This window comes from Theropithecus gelada, chromosome 14 (assembly GCF_003255815.1).
Source record: "Theropithecus gelada isolate Dixy chromosome 14, Tgel_1.0, whole genome shotgun sequence".
Lineage (NCBI taxonomy): Eukaryota > Metazoa > Chordata > Mammalia > Primates > Cercopithecidae > Theropithecus > Theropithecus gelada.
Genome location: NC_037682.1, coordinates 18,020,158 through 18,039,996, shown reverse-complemented (window position 1 = coordinate 18,039,996; position 19,839 = coordinate 18,020,158). Strand labels below are relative to the sequence as shown.

The 19,839-nt window shown below is 48.4% G+C and overlaps 3 protein-coding genes and 1 non-coding gene across 14 annotated transcripts in view; 2 read left to right on the top strand and 2 right to left on the bottom strand.

The window, feature by feature from the left end:
- Positions 1-8,264, top strand: part of PTPMT1 (protein tyrosine phosphatase, mitochondrial 1) — an 88,556-nt gene extending 80,292 nt beyond the window's left edge. The window contains exons 4-6 of one of the 2 annotated variants that reach the window (XM_025357546.1): positions 57-137; positions 3,901-4,092; positions 6,279-8,264. In XM_025357546.1, coding sequence (XP_025213331.1) covers positions 57-137; positions 3,901-4,092; positions 6,279-6,437 — 432 coding nt within the window. In that variant the 3' untranslated portion in view covers positions 6,438-8,264. The remainder of the gene's footprint in view (positions 1-56; positions 138-3,900; positions 4,093-6,278) is intronic. The other variant, XM_025357547.1, reaches the window with a different exon arrangement.
- Positions 7,003-13,493, bottom strand: KBTBD4 (kelch repeat and BTB domain containing 4). 10 transcript variants are annotated; one of them, XM_025357531.1, is made up of 4 exons: positions 13,306-13,493; positions 11,903-12,520; positions 10,383-10,489; positions 7,003-8,593 (listed from the first exon to the last, which is right to left on the bottom strand). In XM_025357531.1, exons 2-4 carry the CDS (start codon positions 12,489-12,491, stop codon positions 7,733-7,735), a joined length of 1,557 nt encoding a protein of 518 aa, XP_025213316.1. In that variant the 5' UTR covers positions 12,492-12,520; positions 13,306-13,493; the 3' UTR covers positions 7,003-7,732. The 10 variants fall into 10 exon arrangements, with proteins under 10 accessions (XP_025213316.1, XP_025213317.1, XP_025213314.1 ...); XM_025357532.1 differs by having other exon boundaries at positions 11,903-12,516; XM_025357529.1 differs by having other exon boundaries at positions 13,390-13,493.
- LOC112607548 lies at positions 10,965-11,081 on the bottom strand. The gene has a single exon (XR_003115868.1). It is a non-coding gene; the product is annotated as a U5 spliceosomal RNA (small nuclear RNA).
- NDUFS3 (NADH:ubiquinone oxidoreductase core subunit S3) lies at positions 13,494-18,960 on the top strand. Its single transcript, XM_025357545.1, has 7 exons — positions 13,494-13,639; positions 13,749-13,814; positions 14,945-15,042; positions 15,255-15,404; positions 16,516-16,641; positions 16,776-16,895; positions 18,723-18,960. Exons 1-7 carry the CDS (start codon positions 13,570-13,572, stop codon positions 18,888-18,890), a joined length of 798 nt encoding a protein of 265 aa, XP_025213330.1. The 5' UTR covers positions 13,494-13,569; the 3' UTR covers positions 18,891-18,960.
- Positions 18,961-19,839: the final 879 nt, after the last annotated feature.

The following is a 19,839-nucleotide window of genomic DNA, read 5'->3' as shown; positions in this document are numbered from 1 at the left end:
CGTCGGGCCGCTGGGGTCTCCACCGTCTTTGCTGAGCCACCTCTTTGCCTCGGCAGCTGGTACAGGACGAGAACGTGCGCGGGGTGATCACCATGAACGAGGAGTATGAGACGAGGTTCCTGTGCCACTCTTCACAGGTGAGGGACCGGGCCGCGGGGCAGGCTCGGGGGCCCGCTCCCCTCGCCCACCGCCCTGGGCCTGGGACGGCTAGAGAAGTTTGGGGGAGGTCATCATGCCCCAGAGCCAGGCGTCCCAAGCTGCTTTGCCTCCAGTCTGGTCCTCTAAACGGCACCTGGAGGTAGGCTAGAAACTGTGAAAGGCGTTTGTTTAAAAGTTCAAGTTGGGCCGGGCGCGGTGACTCACGCCTGTAATCCCAGCACTTTTGGGAGGCGGGAGGAGGAGGCGGGCAGATCACTTGAGCCCAGGAGTTCCTGACCAACCTGGGCAACATGGCGAGGCCCCCATCTCTACAAAAATACAAAAAGTAGCCGGGAATGGTAGCGTGCGCCTGTAGTCCCAGCTACTTGGGAGGCTAAGGCAGGAGAATCACTTGAGCCGGGGAGGTGGAGGTTGCAGTGAGCTGACATCTTGCATTCCAGCCCAGCCTTGGGCGACAGGAGTGAAAAAATCTCAAAAAAAAAAAAAAAAAAAAAAGAAAAAAAAAGTGCAAGTTGACAAAGTCTGATTTCTCCTTTGTGAACGAATGTAATGTATTCTTATTTCGGTAAACAAAATCAGAAACTAAAATTGAAAGGCAACTTTCCTGTGCCTTCCTGATTTCATTCATTCTTTCTGCACTTTGAGCTCTGAGTATGGGTCAGCATTCCCAGTGTTAAGGATTCCAGATGAAGGCCCTGCCAACTATAAGAAGAAAAGCACCCCCTTAACACGTCCCCCTCCCCACATTTTTCATAAAACTGTAGAGTTAATTTGGCTCTGATTTGGGGTAATTTTTAGTCATATGTTAGAAATCATGGTGGAACTACAAAGTTCTCTCATAACGAAGTTTAGGCCTAAAGCATAACTTTCATTAAATGTGACTGGCTTGTTTGTGGAATCTTCCACAATGGTTATTAGAAGATGTTATCTGGTCGGGCGCGATGGCTCAAGACTGTAATCCCAGCACTTTGGGAACCTGAGACGGGCGGATCACGAGGTCAGGAGATCGAGACCATCCTGGCTAACACGGTGAAACCCCGTCTCTACTAAAAAAATACAAAACACTAGCCGGGCGAGGTGGCGGGCGTTTGTAGTCCCAGCTACTCGGGAGGCTGAGGCAGGAGAATGGTGTAAACCCGGGTGGCGGAACTTGCAGTGAGCCGAGATCCGGCTACTGCACTCCAGCCTGGGCGACAGAGCGAGACTCCATCCCCCCCCCCCAAAAAAAAGAAGATGTTATCTACAATGTGATTAAAAATGTTGCCCTATCTTTATAGTGTTTGGCATCTAATAGCACTAAACAATTATCTTTCTCATTTGTTTTACTGATATAGCATGATGAAGATACTATTATTTCAACCTGAGGATTTTTTGAAACCTTAAAAATATTTGTGACTTGGCTGGAAATATTTGTGACTTGGCTAGGCGTGGTAGCTCTGACGCCTGTAATCCCAGCACTTTGGGAGGCTGAGGTGGGTGGATCGTGTGAGGTCAGGAGTTTGAGATCAGTCTGGCCAAAATGGTGAAACCCCGTCTCTACTAAAAAATACAAAACACTAGCCGGGCGAGGTGGCGGGCGTTTGTAGTCCCAGCTACTCGGGAGGCTGAGGCAGGAGAATGGCGTGAACCCGGGAGGCGGAGCTTGCAGTGAGCTGAGATCCGGCTACTGCACTCCAGCCTGGGCGACAGAGCGAGACTCCATCTCAAAAAAAAAAAAAAGCTGACCTTCATTCAGAACCATACAGTCTCCGATACTCATTATTAAGAGGTTAATAATAAGAGTAGCTGGAGGATATCTGAAGTCTTAAAGCATAAAGTTTGCCCAGTTGCCAGAGACCTTATTTCTCCTATTTCTTCTTTTTTTTTTTTTTTTGAGACAGAGTCTTACATCTCACACCATTGTCCAGGCTGGAGTGCAATGGTGCAATCTCGGCTCACTGCAACGTCTGCCTCCCGGTTCAAGTGATTCTCCTGCCTCAGCCTCCCAAGTAGCTGGAATTACAGGTGTCCGCCACCATGCCTGGCTAATTTTTGTATTTTTTGTGGAGATAGGGTTTTGCCATGTTGGCCAGAGTCATCTCGAACTCCTGACCTCAGGCAATTCACCCACCTTGGCCTCTCAAAATCTGGGATTACAGGCGTGAGCCACCGCACCTGGCCACCTATTTCTTCTTTGTAAGTGATGACATTGCACTAATGAAGGTCAGTGCATTGTTTTAATTTAATTTTTTTTTTGTTTTTTTTGTTTTCCAGACGGAGTCTTGCGCCTGGCCCATTCTTTTAATTTTAAAATGATAACCCTATTTTCTACCATGTGCTTCCTCAAAAAAAAGTGGTAAAAAAAGAGGAGACTTATGGACAGAGAAATAGAAAGCCCTGGCAAAATATTGTACCCCAAATCTGCAGCTGAATCACTACACAGGTGCCAAAATTATACAAAAAAAAGTTACACTGGCTGGGCCTGGTGGCTCATGCCTGTAATCCCAACACTTTGGGAGGCTGAGACAGGAGGATGGCTTGAGGATAGGAGATTGAGACCAGCCTGGGCAACATAGCGAGACCCCCATCTCCACACACAAAAATAACAAAATTAGCGAGGCACAGTGGCGTGCAGCTGTAGTCACAGCTTCTCAGGAGGCAGAGGTGGGAGGACTGCTTGAGCTTAGGAGTTTGAAGCTGCAGGGAGCCATGATTGCACACCACTGCTCTCTGACCTGAGCGACATAGCAAGATCGTGTCTCTAAAATAAAATATGTATATTTTTTGAGATGTTGTTTTTCTCTTGTCACCCAGGCTGGAATATAATGGTGTGATCTCTGCTCACTGCAACCTCTCTCTCCTGGGTTAAACAATTCTCCTGCCTCAGCATCCCTAGTAGGTGGGATTACAGGCGTCCGCCACCAGGCCTGGCTAATTTTTGTATTTTTATTAGAGACAGGGTTTCACCATGTTAGCCAGGCTGGTCTCGAACTCCTGACCTTAGGTGATCTGCCCACCTCAGCCTTACAAATCGTTGGGATTACAAGCGTGAGCCACCATGCCCGGCCGAAATAAAATGTTAAGATGTTTGCAGCTGAATTTTTTGCAGCTAAAATATATATAGCTAATATTTTGCAGCTAAATATTCAAGTACACAAAGGGTAGTTTAAGAACACTTTACCTGCTGGTGTGGTGGCTCACACCTGTAATCCCAGCACTTTGGGAGGCTGAGGCGGGCAGATGACCTGAGGTTAGGAGTTCGAGACTATCCTGGCCAACATGATGAAATCCCGTCTCTACTAAAAATACAATTAGCCAGGCTTGGTGGCACGTGCCTGTGGGCCCAGCTACTCAGGAGGCTGAGGCAGGAGAATCGCTTGAACCTGGGAGGTGGAGGTTGCAGTGAGCTGAGATCACACCACTGCACTCCAGCCTGGGCAACAGAGCGAGACTCTGTCGTAATAAAAGAAAAGGAACACTTTAAATCTTGGACATAATTCTAACTCAGCAGCATAGCTGCTGTTTGATGAAAAACCAACTATGTAGGCCAGCCATTTTAAAGACATTTCTGTCCTCACCCGGAATGGGAAAAAAAAGCATTTCTGTAAGGAGTTTCTATTTTAGAAAACAGGAAACAGTGTATTCCCATTGTAGTAAACCCTGAAACTTCCCTGTTGCTTTGCTGCCTCTTAGGAGCCCCTTATCATCCCACCCACATCAGGTTTTTTTCATTCTTTTTCATACTGGTGGACCTGGTTCCAGGAGTGGAAGAGACTAGGAGTCGAGCAGCTGCGGCTCAGCACAGTAGACATGACTGGGATCCCTACCTTGGACAACCTCCAGAAGGGAGTCCAATTTGCTCTCAAGTACCAGTCGCTGGGCCAGTGTGTCTACGTGCATTGTAAGGCTGGGCGCTCCAGGAGTGCCACTATGGTGGCAGCATACCTGATTCAGGTACAAAAGTTCTTTCTGGGCTGGGCATCGTGGTACATGCTTACAATCCTAGCATTTTGGGAGGCTTGAAGTGGGAGGATGGCTTGAGCCCAGGAGTTTGAGACCAGACTGGGCAACATGGCAAAGCCGTCTCTACAAAAAATACAAAAGGTTAGCTCAGTTTGGTGGTGTGCACCTGTAGTCCCAGCTACTTGGGAGGCTGAGATGGAAGGATCACCTGAGCCCGGTAGGTAGAGGCTGCAGTGAGCCATGATTTGTGCCACTGCACTGCAGCATGGCCGACACAGTGAAACCCTCTCTCAAAAAAAAAAAAAAAAATCTTTCTGGTCCCATTTATAGCAGATTTCCAGGACTTCAATAGCATGGTCTACTGGTGGGCCTTGTTGGAAGGAGCTGTGTGCTTGATTTCAGGCTGTTGGGAGGTGGTGTGGTATGATGGAAAGCACCTGAGCCTTGTGACAGGCTAACCTGGGGCTCTGCCGCCTGCCAGTGAGGATCAGCAAAAGTGACTGATACCTAATGCTGTTTTCTCAAACTAAATGTATTATGAAGTTTAAATAAGAAATTACATCAAGTGCTGGCTACAGCGGGCACTCTAAAAATGGAGTTGCAAAAGATATTCAACCCCAGCAAAAGGCTAGACACTTGTTCTAATACCATGTCAGGGAACAATACTGTAGATAATAGTGATGATCATTTTCAGCTTTATAGTACTCAAGTTTCTTCAAGTATTCCAGAGTCAAGTTCTGGATATTAGTTTCTGGAAACAGGCTCCAAACTAGATTCTGCCTGTTAATTTGTCATGATTGGCAGGTGGGATGCTTTAAAAATATTTAGGAGAAACAAATACCCTGTAGTCCATCATCATTTTGTAACCTGAGTTACAAAATGGCTCCCACAGAGCGTTTTCTAAGTCATGTGAATAGCTAAGTTTGGCCTTGTGTTACTGTGGACTGGTGTGTATGTATGTAGTTGAACAATACTAAAATTTCGGTCATAAGGACTCTGCTGGACTCAGGGTCTCAGGAGGGTATTTTGCACCCAGTGAGAATTGAATTAGCAAGCTAGAAATCTGTATTTTCTTGGTTCTGTTCAGTTCTAAACCAATGAGTATCCTTAGGACATGTTAAACCCTCCTATTTAAATTATGAGTACTTGTTTTTCTAGCCATGGTGACAAGTTGCATAAAAACATCTACTGCAGGCCGGGCGCGGTGGCTCACGCCTGTAATCCTAGCACTTTGGGAGGCAGAGGCGGGCGGATCACGAGGTCAGGAGATTGAGCCTGGCTAACACGGTGAAACCTCGTCTCTACTAAAAATACTAAAAATTAGCTGGGCGTGGTGGCGGGCACCTGTAGTCCCAGCTACTCGGGAGGCTGAGGTAGGAGAATGGCGTGAACCCGGGAGGCGGAGCTTGCAGTGAGCTGGGATCGCCACTGCACTCCAGCCTGGGTGACACAGCGACGCACTGTCTCAATAAAAAACAAACAAACAAAACATCTATTGCATACTTGTTCCTAGAAGTTCTTTTAACCAAAAGCCCAGCTCGGAGAGAATGTGGAGTAGGCTGAGGCAGTCTTGAACTTAGGACCTCAGCTTCTCATGTGCAACTTTCTTTTTCTAGGATTTGGCAGAGCAAGAATTGGGTAGAAAGACTGACTTTCCACCTGGCCTGTTGCATAGTATTGTGAGACTGGCTGACTGCAGTGGTTACAGTACTCTCCCATTTATAATACAAGGAGCATGATTTTTAATGCCTCCAAAATGGAGTTTCCAAAGAAATGAAACTCTCAAAGTCCTTTAGCACCTGCTCATGTGTCAAGGGCACGTTGACACCTGCTTCTTTTTTTTTTTTGAGACGGAGTCTCGCTCTGTCACCCAGGCTGGAGTGCAGTGGCCGGATCTCAGCTCACTGCAAGCTCCGCCTCCCAGGTCTACGCCATTCTCCTGCCTCAGCCTCCCGAGTAGCTGGGACTACAGGCGCCCACTACCACGCCCGGCTAGTTTTTGTATTTTTTAGTAGAGATGGGGTTTCACCGTATTAGCCAGGATGGTCTCGATCTCCTGACCTCGTGATCCGCCCGTCTCGGCCTCCCAAGTGCTGGGATTACAGGCTTGAGCCACCGCGCCCGGCCTGACACCTGCTTCTTTCTTTCTCTGCTGATTTCTCAACCCTGTACTTCAGGTGCACAGATGGAGTCCAGAGGAGGCTGTAAGAGCCATTGCCAAGATCCGGTCTTACATCCACATCAGGCCTGGCCAGCTGGATGTTCTTAAAGAGTTCCACAAGCAGGTTACTGCAGGGGCAGCAAAGGATGGGACTTTTGACACTTCAAAGACATGATGTATGTGGATTAGAAAGAACTCAAGACACTCCTGCTTGATACAGAATAAAAAAAAGCTTAACAGGACCCACAGGGCTTAAGCCCAGACTTGACATAACTAAAATGTGCCAATAGGTAATAGGTAATTTTGCTTTCTCTGTCTTGTTTCGTTTTCTTGAAATAACACTGTTGTGTGGCTAGAAAGGAAAAGATTTAGTGTGGCTTGTATTCATGGGATACGGGACAGAGATGGGGCCATCTTCTTTTCTTGAATAGAGCTAAAGAAGTATTTTAACAAAAATCTATTATGTACCTAATATTGTGCCTAATAATATTTAGCACCACAACTCAAAAGACTTAGCGCTAGAAAAAAGGAAACTCAGCTCTGGGTCTTTGCCACTGTCAGAATCTGAGTCTCACTGGCCCTGTGGAGTAGGGATCCTGTCTGGAGAAGTGGGAGCATGGGCGCAGTCAGGACTGCTGCAGACTGAGCCATGTGATGGTACGTAAGGAGTCCCCCTGAGGGAATGAAACACTCTCGCCCCTTCAAAGTCACCCCTTCGGAATTCAACACAGACACACATATCCCTTCAAAAACTTTTATTTGTATCAACACTTCCTAGCTCTTGACTTAGCTTAGAGCTTTTAAAAGAGCAGACACCTTACATATTTGAGCTTGAAAAAGTTTCTGCTATTAATCAGAAATAATCATTTCTATTTTCTGGCTTACCCCTTGGAATAAACCAAAAATAAAACCAAAGTTACATTTCCTGACAGATGGATGAGAAAACAATAGAAGGAACGTCCTGAATTCTAGAGTTGACTCTTGCTGGTGAAGTACACCTTCAGCTTAGTCCATTCTCCTAAGTAAAGCCTGAAGGAAAACTCTTAACACCTAATTCTTTGTGGAAAAATCAACTAGCCATTTCATAGGTTATAGAACAAAAGTACAATTGGGCATCTTTCCTTATGTCCTGGGATCAGGGGTGCTTATATTTAACATTGATCAGGTAAAGAGGAGAGGCTGTGCCTAAGGTCTGAGAAACAGCTTGCTCTAAGCAAGCTGTGGTGAGGCACACAATGACTAGGGGATGGCAGAGAACAGGCTGGCCTACTGTCAGTTCAAGCAACCAGCTGAGCAGCAGCAGTCTAAAAAGCCCCAAACAGAACACCTCCATGGGTTCAGGGAAGGGCTGAGGCACTGCCTTTCTAGTATGTGCCAAAAAATACATTACTCTGAATTGGGGCCCGGGGGACTTTGAGTTTGGATGGGGAGGGAAAAGGAGTGAGCAGCTCTCCTCCCCTCCCCACAGCCTTAGGCCAACACAAACTGCAAATTGGTAAGCAGCACCTTAATACCTCTTGTGACAGTTACGGCTGAAGTGGCAGGGTCAAGCTTGTAGGTGTTGGCATCCCCCTTTTTATATCGGTCCCGGAAGACATAGATGCTCCCGTTACAGCTGGCAATCTTCCAGAGGGATGGGGCAGAGCTCCAGGCCTCAGGAAGGCAAAGCCGGGTGAAGCTGTCTAGCAAGGGATTGTAACATACCAGGGAGTCCCCTTCAGCCACGATGAACACCAGATCTTTATGCACAGCTGCATGCATGTGGCCTGCAAAGGGCAGCACATAGGGCTTCACATGGCATTTGTCTGTCTCTGTGTCAAAGCACTGGATGAGTCGGGAAGGTTTGGTAAAGAAGTCCAGATCATTCTCCTCCCCCCCCAGTAAGTAGATGATCCCGTTGAGGTTGGCACCAGCAGCCCCTGACACAGCCACCTCTAGCTGGGTTGTCTCTGTCCACACATTATCACCTACGCGATAATAAATGACTGCATTGGAGAGGGTATCTTGCAGTGTCTTGCCACCCAGTGAATATATGGCATCTTTCCCGGGCACAGACACCAGGGTGTGCTGCAGCCGGTCTCGAGGCAAAGGAGCACACCACTCCCAGTCAACGGTGGCATTGTTGCACTTCCACATGCGCCGTGGGATGGACCCTCCCACCACATACAAGTCTCCACCATGCTTGCAGGCCGCAGTGATCTGGTGGCACAAGCTGTTTTGGCCACTTACACTGATGGAGTCATCTTCTGCACAGTGCAAGGACACAGCCAACGAGTGGGTACGAGATGACTCTTTCCCAATCAGGTAAATGTGCACATTCTCCCCAATTTCCTATTGGCAAAATTAAAATTATATGACAGCTGTTAAGTTCTAGGCTAAGGCTCCGCTAAGACACATATCCTTAAGATCCCGGACTTCACACCTGTACCTAGCTTTAACATACTACTCTCTAATTACTGTATGGCATCCAACTGTCCTCTAGTCACTTTCTTTGAGGCAATTTATGCCGGGAGGAGAATCTTGTATTCACCCTTGTAACTTTTAAAACTCTCATAAGCTGGTGCTTTGCACAAAGGGTGATTAAGATTGTTAACTTGATGAAAGTAGTTCTCGGCCGGGCGCGGTGGCTCACGCCTGTAATCCCAGCACTTTGGGAGGCCGAGGTGGGCGGATCACAAGGTCAGGAGATCGAGACCATGGTGAAACCCCGTCTCTACTAAAAACACAAAAAATGAGCCGGGCGCAGTGGCGGGCGCCTGTAGTTCCAGCTAATCGGGAGGCTGAGGCAGGAGAATGGCGTGAACCCAGGAGGCGGAGCTTGCAGTGAGCCAGGATCGCGCCACTGCACTCCAGCTTGGGCGACAGAGCGAGACTCCGTCTCAAAAAAAAAAAAAAAAAAAAAAAAAAAAAAAAGAAAGTAGTTCTCAAGGAACTTTGAAAGCTCATAGATTGGTGGTTCTGGGGTTACAAAGACATCCTTCTCCCCAGCTTACATCAACTTCAAGCCAGAGATGACTTATTCAAAAAAATAATAAATAAATATAAAAAATTAAAAAAACAGAGATGGCCAGGCGCAGTTGCTCACACCTGTAATCCCAGCACTTTGGGAGGCTGAGGTGGGTAGATCATCTAAGCTCAAGAGTTCGAGACCAGCCTGACCAATATGGTGAAACCCTGTCTCCACTAAAAATACAAAAATTAGCTGGGCGTGGTGGTATGCGCCTGTAGTCCCAGCTATTCGGGAGGCTTAGACAGAATTGCTCGAACCCGAGAGGTGGAGGTTGCAGTGAGCTGAGATCATGCCATTACACTCCAGCCTGGGCAACAGAGTGAGACTCTGTCTCAAAAAAAAAAAAAAAAAAAAAAAAAGCAAAAACGAACACAGATGACCATTCATAACCTGGCCATCAAAAAGAGGCCAGGTTAGGTCAGGCGCATTGGCTCACGCCTGTAATCCCAACACTTTGGGAGGCCAAGGCGGGCGGATCACCTGAGGTCAGGAATGAGACCAGCTTGGCCAACATGGTGAAACCCGTCTCTATTAAAAATACAAAAATTAGCTGGGTGTGGTGGTGGGCGTCTGAAATCCCAGCTACTTGGGAGGCTGACGCAGAAAAATCACTTGAACCCAGGAGGCGGAGGTTGCAGTGAGCCGAGATCGCACCATCACACTCTAGCCTGGGTGACAAGAGCGAAACTCCATCTCTCTCTCTCTCACACAGACACACATACATACACACAAAGAGGCCAGGTTAGGCCAGGCACAGTGGCTCACACCTGTAATCCCAGCACTTTGGGAGGCAGAGGCAGGCGGGCCATCTGAGGTCAGGAGTTCCAGACCAGCCTGGCCAATGTGGTGAAACCCCATCTCTACTAAAAAATACACAAATTAGTCAGGCGTGGTGGCAGCACCTGTAATCCCAGCTACTTGGGAGGCTGAGGCAGGAGAATCGCCTGAAACTGGGAAGTGGAGGTTGCAGTGAGCTGAGATTGCGCCACTGCACTCCAGCCTGGGCGACAAAGCAAAAATCGTCTTTAAAAAAAAAAAAAAAAGGCCAGGTTACCTGATGGCGAGAATGCATGGAGTGTGCAGTCTCAACAATTAAGAGATTTGCCTTACCTTCAAGCTTGTCCTGAGTGACTCTGCAAAAGCCTCTCTTTCCTCTTTATTAAAGTTAATCCAGGCTTCTATTGCCTCTGTTGGGTTCTGAGAACATGGAACTCCATCTGTGAGAGCCAGAGGAAAGGCATGGTCAATGACGATCCGAAAGAGAAATTCAGAGTAAGGGACTTTAAAGATGTGAACCGCTTTATTAGACTACTGCTGGGCATGTGTATATATGTCCATGCATACATACACATATACATGAAATTAACCTGAAATTGCCTTTTTTTTGGGTGGGGGGCAGGGTCTCACCCTGTCGCTCAGGCAGGAATGCAATGGCACAATCACCATCACCGTAGCCTCAACCTCCTGGGCTCCAGCAATCCTGCTACAGCCTCCCAAGTAGCTGGGACTACAGGTGTGCACCACCCCGCCTGGCTAATTTTCTTATTTTCTGTATAGACAAGGTCTCGCTATGTTGTCCAGGCTGGTCTCAAATTCCTGGCATCAAGCGATCCTCCCTCCTTGGCCTCCCAAAGTGCTGGGATTACAGGCATGAGCCATCATGCCTGGCATGCCTTGCTTTTTTTTTAAAGTAGTCTCGTGTTACATGAGGCCTCAAAAAGTTGGGTAAAGACTCACAACTGTTCCTCTCCATGGAAATCTTTAGTAAAAGGCAAAATATTTATACAATCTGAAGAAAAACCAGAATATGTGCCTTGCTTTTTTAAATGAAAATGGATGGCTCGATATGCTCCCATCTGCCATGGAAGCAACCTACTAAGCTGTAGAGCTCACACTATTTTTTTTTTTTTTTGAGATGGAGTCTTGCTCTGTTGCCCAAGCTGGAGTGCAGTGGCATGATCTTGGCTCACTGCAACCTCTGCCTCCGGGTTCAAGTGATTCTCCTGCCTCAGCCTTCCCAATTAGCTGAGACTACAGGTGCCCACCACCACATCCAGCTAATTTTTGTATTTTTTTGTGGAGACGGGATTTCACCATGTTGGCCAGGGTGGTCTCGAACTCCTGACCTCAGGTGATCCGCCCACCTCACCCTCCCAAAGTGTTGGGATTACAGGCGTGAGCCACCGTGCCTAGCCAACCTCACACCTTAAGTATGGTTATATCTCACTTGCAGGGTTAGGATTGTTTCCTGACGTTGGCCCATCACTAAAAAAGTTTTTAGTCTTAGATATCTTACCTCATCACCAATTTACATAGGTAATTAGACCCACCGGGACATCCAAAGTACAGGAGAAATTAGAGTATAATACAAATCACTCCTCAGTACTTTTGTGTGGTTAAGTGTTGTGCTTTAATTTTCCTGGCTTCTTCCTCTAACACACTGTGTCTCTGACAGCAATTACACTGAATCTCAACTCAATCTTTCTTAGCAGGTTATCTCAGTAAGAATGCAGGAATAATAATGTAAACTAACACCAGGAAGCATGAGGGTTCCTTTCTCCTAGACTAGAACATTCACTGAACATCACAGCCAAGTAACTGCATATGCTGTGTCCCCTCCCTAAACTTACCCGAGATGATGTCTGTGAGTAGGTGGTGAGGCAAGTGGAGAAATTCCTCTGTATTCTGCAGCTGGGCCAGGTGGGTCTTGGCACAGTGTTTGGCAGCAGTATAGAGCTCAGGATCACTGTGCCGATCTGCCAGCCACATCACCTGAAGGCAGTTTCCCACTTGCACTGTGCGGGCCAAAAACCGAGAGCATTCCTCAAAGAGAGATGTCAACTGATACATGTCTGACACCTCATAAATTTCCTGCAACTCCTCAGCTCGAAGTTTCACAGTCCCATGGTAGATATAATCAACCAGGAGCTGGAAAACAGACTCACTGACATCCTGCAGCACAATCACCCGGTTGTGGGCCTCCTTCAGGTTAGAAGTGAACATGGATCGGAAGAAGCAGCTCTGAGCTGAGAGGACCAGCCGATGGAGCTGAAACTCCCGGCCTTCCACCGAAATGGTGACATCAGCAAAGAGCTCCTCCTCTAGACACAGTTTCATGATGCCTTGAGCCACACGGCCTGAGTGTGACCGATCTTTGAAAGTATAGTTCACAAAGTAGTTCTCATCCATGGATGCTCCAGGCTCCTCTGGTGATTCCATGCTAGCCAACTTCTCTCTCTGCCAGCTGTCTGCAAAGCAACACCACCTTGAGTAACTTGCGGAATTCACAGCCATAATCTGTGAATCCAACTGTCCAACTCAGGGAGGGAAACGGAAGAAGTGACAGCAAAGTGGGTCCAGATTGGCCTTAGTCCTGGTCCTGTCCATGATGTCCCTGACGCTATCCTTTAACCAAACCTGGGTTCGTTCTCCCCAGTGGCACCACTCCACTAATGAAATAAATAAAAGTTCCAACTCTGGGTGTTTTCCTGAGAAAACACGGAATAATTCCGTTCCATGATATTAACAAAAGACTTGGGATTTAGGTCAATATATGAAAGCAAAGGGCTGGGGGAGGCCTGTGACCGTAAAAGCCTTACTAACCAAATAACTGGGCATAAAACTAGTGAAGTTCGGGGCAGCAGAATCAGACAAAAAGGACCCCCCGTCCCGGCCTAGTGGCCAGGTCCTCTCCTTCCCCGCGCATGGAGTTAAGACGCTCCATATGAGGCCTAGCCTGGGATATACGTCAGTCTCACATTTGCTCTCTTCTGAGCTACTTTCCCCGCTCGCTCGAAAGACTCCCTAAGGTTGCGTCCCAGAACTCAAGTCCAGCCGCCCTCAGGCCGGGGCAATGGGAGGCCCATCGCCCTGCGTAATATCCCCGCTCCACCTGAAGTCGCCTGGGAAACCGTCGCCAGGGAAACCGTTCTTCCCACTCAGGCCCGCCCGCCCTCGTCAAAAGCTTGGCTGAGAGCGGGGGAGGGGTGTGTAGTGCAGAACCCAGAACGCCCGCCCCCTCCCCTCCTCTCACCCGTCTGGTTCTTCAGCGTCCTCGCCTTCTCTCCAGGCTTTGCCACACGGAGCTAGGACCACGCTCACCTTACGGTTTCCCTACCTGCCTGTCTCGCTTTCTCACCTGCGTTCCCTCCTTTCATCCCGGAGCCCGGAACCTCTGCTTCCGGCTCCACGTCCGCCCGGAAGAAGATCTGCTACACACTTCCGCTTCCGGTCCGTGTCCTTGGGGCTCCGTCTCCTGCTGTCTTTCCGTCCGCTGCCTAGTCTGCGTCTGGGTAACATGGCGGCTGCGGCAGCGGCAACTAGGCTGTGGTGGCGTGGAATCGTGGGGGCCGCGGCGCTGACGAGGGGTGAGAGGGGCAGCTAGCTGAGACCGGGGTCAGGCGCAGCAGCGTGCCTAGTGCAGAGAGCTCTTCAGGCCTCACCCCGCGCGTCTGTGCCTTTTATCTCCCTGTGCAGGGGCTGGACGACCCTCAGTTCTGTTGCTGCCGGTGAGGCGGGAGAGCGCCGGGGCCGACACGCGCCGTGAGTATGTGCTGGCAGCGCTCTTCCCTGAACTGTCGGCGGGGCCCCCTAGGTGCCTGTCCTTGCCCTAGGATGCCCTTCCCTGCGTCTTCCTGGCAAATCTTGGAGACCTGACTGCGGTGGTCTTCACCCTGCATGCAGAATCAAGCCCTCCCTGTACCCTTAGGCCTCTCTGTTATGGCCCTGATTGTCCCTTGTCCGTTTCAATGGCCCCCTTTTTGTCTGATTAAACTGTCAGCTCTTCGAAAGCAAGCAATGTGCCCTTTAGTCCTCAGAGCCCTGTAATAATAGTACCTCACGTTGAGTGCTTAATGTGTGCCTGGCACCTCGCTAAGCGTTTTAGTGAATGATCTTATTTCGTCCTCACAACAGCCTTATGGGGTAGGTAGTATCTTACTCTTCTTAGTATAGATCAGGAAACAATCCAAAGAATTAAACTGCCCAGGGTCAGAGACCTAGTGAATGACAAAGTAAGCCTGCCTGCTGCCAGAGGCAGGAAAACCTAACCATCATTCCGTAGCTTGTGATGTGTGAGTGCTCAGTGGTTTAGGGTTGCATGAATGAGTATGTACATATTATGTTACAGTCAAGATGCACGCACTGGGAGTTAGGAGACCTAGCATTTCCCCTTTTCTTGGCCTCAGTTTTCTCATTGATACAAAAAAAAAAAAAAAGGAAGGTTTCAAGGAGACAGTCTGTGAGGGCTCCTCAAGCCCTGAAGTTCTTATCTTGAGAACCTGGTATAAACTTACATGCTAAGAAGTTACAGAGAAGCAAAAGTTCTGGTTTCCATCCTCAAACAGCTCTTAGTCTGACAGGAGAACTGAGACTACTGCTTTAGCAGAAATGCAGGTAATGTGAGGGAAGAACTGTAGAGTAATTTTGAGAAGAGGTGAACACCCCAGCTGCTGTATTAAGAGTCTTTCTGAGGACTGTGTACTTAAGGTGGCACTTTCCCCAAGTTTTCATCACTTTATTCCCTGGAAGGGAAACCTTTCACATGCCCCTTTTCTCAGGGTGCTGCAGGGAGCCTTTACTGGATTTGACATCTCTTACAAGCCCAAGAGACTGGATACAGGGCTGGCTTTTGCCTTCTCCATTTCTTTGTTAAATATGCTTTTTCCTTCCAGCCACTGTCAGACCACGGAATGATGTGGCCCACAAGCAGCTCTCAGCTTTTGGAGAGTATGTGGCTGAAATCTTGCCCAAGTATGTCCAACAAGTTCAGGTAATACGTACCACTGTTATTTGGGTCTGGGCCAAGAAAGAACCATGTTCTCAGGGCATGTGGGAGTGGGCAGACTGGTTTCAAAGAAACTACAGACTCCTCCATCCCAACCTTGGACTTTTCCCTCAGCATTAAGCCAGATGACTCCAGCTGAAGTTAGCTGTTCCCTCAGTAGCTCTTTGTTCCCTCTCCCCTCCCTTCCATGTGTGCAGGTGTCCTGCTTTAATGAGTTAGAGGTCTGTATCCATCCTGATGGCGTCATCCCAGTGCTGACTTTCCTCAGGGATCACACCAATGCACAGTTCAAATCCCTGGTTGACTTGACAGCAGTGGATGTCCCAACTCGGCAGAACCGTTTTGAGGTCAGTCGGGAGATTTGAGAAGGTTTGGGGGGTAAGGGTATTAATTTCAGTTTGTAACAAACAATGGAGCATAGCAATTAAACTGGGACTTCAGAGTCAAGTAGATCTCAAGTTTGGATCTTGGTTCTGCCACTAAATGGCCATGATCAGATAACTCAAATATTTTGTTTAATCTTTCTTTTTTTTTTTTTTGACCGAATCTTGCTCTGTCGCCAGGCTGGAGTGCAGTGGCATGATCTTGGCTCACTGCAACCTCCGCTTCCTGGGTTCAAGCTATTCCCCTGCCTCAGCCCCCTGAGTAGCGGGGACTACAGGTGCATGCCACCACACCTGGCTAATTTTATGTATTTTTTTAATAGAGACGGGGTTTCACCATGTTGGCCAGGATGGTCTCAATTTCCTGACCTCGTGATCTGCCTGCCTTGGGTTCCCAAAGTGCTGGGATTACAGGCATGAACCACGGTGCCTGGCCCTTGTTTAATCTTTCTGAGCTTTCATTTTCTTATCTGGAAAATAAATATAAAGCTGCCCCTATCTTATAGAATGGTTGTAAGGATCCAATGAGATAGGTCAAGTAAATTGTTAGCACACAATAAGTTTTCAATACATTTAGCTATTAATATTTTACTGATTATCTACTGTTTGCTAGACTCTGGGATGGAGAGAGAAATAACATGAAGTATTTGTCCTCCAAGAGTCCCCCCCACTCTCTCGAAGGAGAAAGACACCTAAACAGCTTACTGTAGTAACATATAATACAAAAGATATTAGAGGGATGCTTTAAGAAAGCAGCAGGGGCACTTGGCCCTGTCTGGGAGGCTTCTTTGAAGAGAGAAAATGTTTGTGCTGAATCTTAACACATGAGCAGGAGACCAGGAATTAGCCTTGTGAGGTGGACCAGGGAAATATTCCTGACAAAGGGAATAGTATGAACAAACACAGGCATGCTGACATGCTAAGCTACAGCTGTGGCCTGGGCCTTTGGAAGTAGTTGTAAGCATAGGAGAATCTTGAGGATTTGAGGTTCAGAATAGAAAGCAGGGTCACAGGGCAGAACTCTCCCAACCAGGGACTCCCATCTCATCCCTCCAGATGCTTCTGTTCTCCCTAGATTGTCTACAACTTGCTGTCTCTGCGCTTCAACTCACGGATCCGTGTGAAGACCTACACAGATGAGCTGACGCCCATTGAGTCCGCTATGTCTGTGTTCAAGGCAGCCAACTGGTATGAAAGGGAGGTGAGTTACCGGATATGGTGGACCTGCCTGTGGGCCAGAGTTACAGAAGTGGTTGAGACTATGGGATGCCATGTAGCCCCTTCCCCTGTTGTTGGTCTTGATGGATTGGCTGTTTGAGGGAGTCTCTTTCCTAGATCTGGGACATGTTTGGAGTCTTCTTTGCTAACCACCCTGATCTAAGAAGGATCCTGACGGATTATGGCTTCGAGGGACATCCTTTCCGGAAAGACTTTCCTCTATCTGGCTACGTTGAGGTAGGAGCCTTGGAACTGGGACAGCAGTCTCAGGGAGGGACTTGCAGGGAACTCAGGGGATCCCTGGGAATGGCAGGAAATGTGGTCTGTGGATTGTGGTGGTTTAAGAGCATGGGCCCTGGATTCAGATCCTAGTTTCATTTTTGTAACTTGGGACAAGTTACTTGGTTTGACTGACTCAGCTTTCTCATCTTAAAATGGCAATAATAAGAGCACTTAACTAATAGATTTGTGGCAGGCATTAAATAATGTATGTGTAGGCTCACGCCTGTAATCCCAGCACTTTGGGAGACAGGAGTAGTGCTCGAGTCCAGGAGTTCGAGAACAGCCTGGACAACATGGTGAAACTTCATCTCTACAAAAAAATAGAAAAATTAACGGGGCATGGTGGTACATGCCCATGGTCCTGGCTGCTCAACAGGCTGAGGTGGGAGGATCACTTGAGCCTAGGAGGCAGAGGTTGCAGTGAGCGAAGATCACGCCACTGCTCTCCAGCCTGGGTGACAGAGTGAGACCCTATCTCTAAATAAATAAATGCTGTATGAAGCCTGCTGTATTGTAAAGGCTCAATTGATGCTATGTGTGTGTCAGGGTCTCACTCTGTCACCCAGGATGGAGTGCAGTGGTGCGATCACGGCTCACTGCAGTCTCCACCTCCAGGCTCAAGTAATCCTCACACCTCTCAGTCCTCCGAGTAGCTGGGACTACAGGCGTGCACCACCATGTCCAGCAAATTTTTGTATTTGTTGTAGAGATGGGGTTTCTCCATGTTGCCCAGACTGTTCTCAAATTCCTGGGCTCAAGCCATCTGCCCACCTCAGCCTCTCAAAGTGCTGGGATTACAGGCGTGAGCCACCGCACCTGGCCAGTGCTATCCATTATTGTAATGATAATTTTAATGATCAAGGCAGCCTTGAGGACGTAGTCTGTCCCTAAAACCTAAAGTAGAGGATTATTTTACCCTGCCCTGACTTTCTGGGAAGGCAGTGATGGGGAAGACACCAAATGTTTAGCCCTCAAGAATTACCTCTGAGGTGGGACCAATAACGTGAATAAAGAATTTCAGTGGTGCTGCAGGTTATTTGCAGGAAGATAGTGTGTAATATTATTACTCGTGACTTTTATAGCAAAGTAACTGTTTAGAAATGCTGAGATGTGGTGCTCTAGCCCTGGTCTTTTAGTCCCCAGTCACTCCTGCTGTGTTAGTGCTTTGCATGCTCCTATTTCCCTCTTAGGCTACTTCTGGGCAGGGCTATCTCCCTTGCTTCTCCCTTTCACCCCACTCCTGCTATCTGCCTCACCTGGTTTGCCTCTCCACTCTAGCACCTGATGATCCTGACCTCATCCATTTGATCCCCCAGTAACAAGAAAAGCCATGTCAAATGTACCGCTTTAGATCTGGACAGTGAATATGCTAAGGGTCCAGGGCCTGAGGTTGTGTATCTCCCAGTTTAGGTCTACTCTTTTCAGCCACCCACTACTATAATCCTGGGCAGATGCTTACCATTACCTTATAAGAGTGTGTGGGTGGGTGAGCAGTCAGTTGGGAGCTCCTGATGCAGGAGTGGTGAGCAGGGGAGTCTGACTGGTGCTGGCAGGGCATGAGAGGTATCCTACATTTTGGAATCTCACACTCTAGCTGGTTGGGATGTGATCTGATGGGTAACACAGGTGTGGATGGAGACTTATTAACAGAGGCCGGGACAGGAGTCAGTAACGGAGAGGAACTGGACTGGGGAAGTCATCCATAGCCTTGTGAAAAATAGGCTCCTTTGTAGCTGTAATAGGGACTTCCTTAGTGCTCAAGCCTGCCTTTTGCTCCTACAGTTACGCTATGACGATGAGGTGAAGCGGGTGGTGGCAGAGCCGGTGGAGTTGGCCCAAGAGTTCCGCAAATTTGACCTGAACAGCCCCTGGGAGGCTTTCCCAGTCTATCGCCAACCCCCGGAGAGTCTCAAGCTTGAAGCCGGAGATAAGAAGCCTGAAGCCAAGTAGCTCCAGGGAAGGCATGTGGATACTAGACAGCGCCTTGTGTCGGTGTAAATAAATTCCTACTTAGACTCACCAATTCGTGTGTGCTTGTAATGGGGAGAAATGATGTTTGACGGGGGACACAGGCAGGCAGGGGTGTTTCCCTGCTCCCTTAGAGAAACACTACTAGCCAGGCGCGGTGGCTCAAGCCTGTAATCCCAGCACTTTGGGAGGCCGAGGCGGGTGGATCACAAGGTCAGGAGATCGAGACTATCCTGGCTAACATGGTGAAACCCCGTCTCTACTAAAAATACAAAAAACTAGCCGGGCGCGGTAGCGGGCGCCTGTAGTCCCAGCTACTTGGGAGGCTGAGGCGGGTGAATGGCGTGAACCCGGGGGGCGGAGCTTGCAGTGAGCCGAGATCGCGCCACTGCACTCCAGCCTGGGAGCACAGCGAGACTCCGTCTCAAAAAAAAAAAAAAAAAAGAGAAACACTATTAAACCAGGGAGTCTTACGGGTTTTTTTGTTTTTTATTTTCTGAGACAGTGTCTTGCTCTTGTTGCCCAGGCTGGAGTGCAATGGCGCGATCTCGGCTCACTGCAACCTCCGCCTCCTGGGCTCAAGCAGTTCTCCCACCTCAGCCTCCCAAGAAGCTGGGATTACAGATGTGCGTCACCATGCCCGGCTAGTTTTTGTAGAGATGGGGTTTCACCATGTTGCCTGGGCTGGTCTTGAACTACTGTCCTCAAATGATCCCACCCACACTGGCCTCCCAAAGTGCTGGGATTATAGGTGTGAGCCACCACACTCAGCTAGGGGTCTATTTTAATGGGACTAAAGAGTGTAGTTGCAGACCTAGTGGCCTGCAGGCATGGATGTATTTCTGAGAGGAATTCTAGAGCTGTAATTAAAAGTTCTCACGGTCCACAGGGATTCAGGATGGGTGTGGCATGGCAGCCCATCACTCTTGGG

Bases quoted from the DNA above. Each gene is read 5' to 3' on its own strand.
- KBTBD4 (XM_025357526.1), bottom strand. The intron at 10,490-11,902 runs GTAAGTTTAGGG...TGGCTCTCACAG, and splicing joins ACTCACAGACATCATCTCGG to ATGGAGTTCCATGTTCTCAG. The intron at 8,594-10,382 runs GTAAGGCAAATC...TTTTGCCAATAG, and splicing joins CACTCAGGACAAGCTTGAAG to GAAATTGGGGAGAATGTGCA.
- NDUFS3 (XM_025357545.1), top strand. From the start codon at position 13,570: ATGGCGGCTGCGGCAGCGGCAACTAGGCTGTGGTGGCGTGGAATCGTG. The intron at 13,640-13,748 runs GTGAGAGGGGCA...CTCCCTGTGCAG, and splicing joins GGCCGCGGCGCTGACGAGGG to GGGCTGGACGACCCTCAGTT. The intron at 15,043-15,254 runs GTAATACGTACC...CCATGTGTGCAG, and splicing joins AGTATGTCCAACAAGTTCAG to GTGTCCTGCTTTAATGAGTT.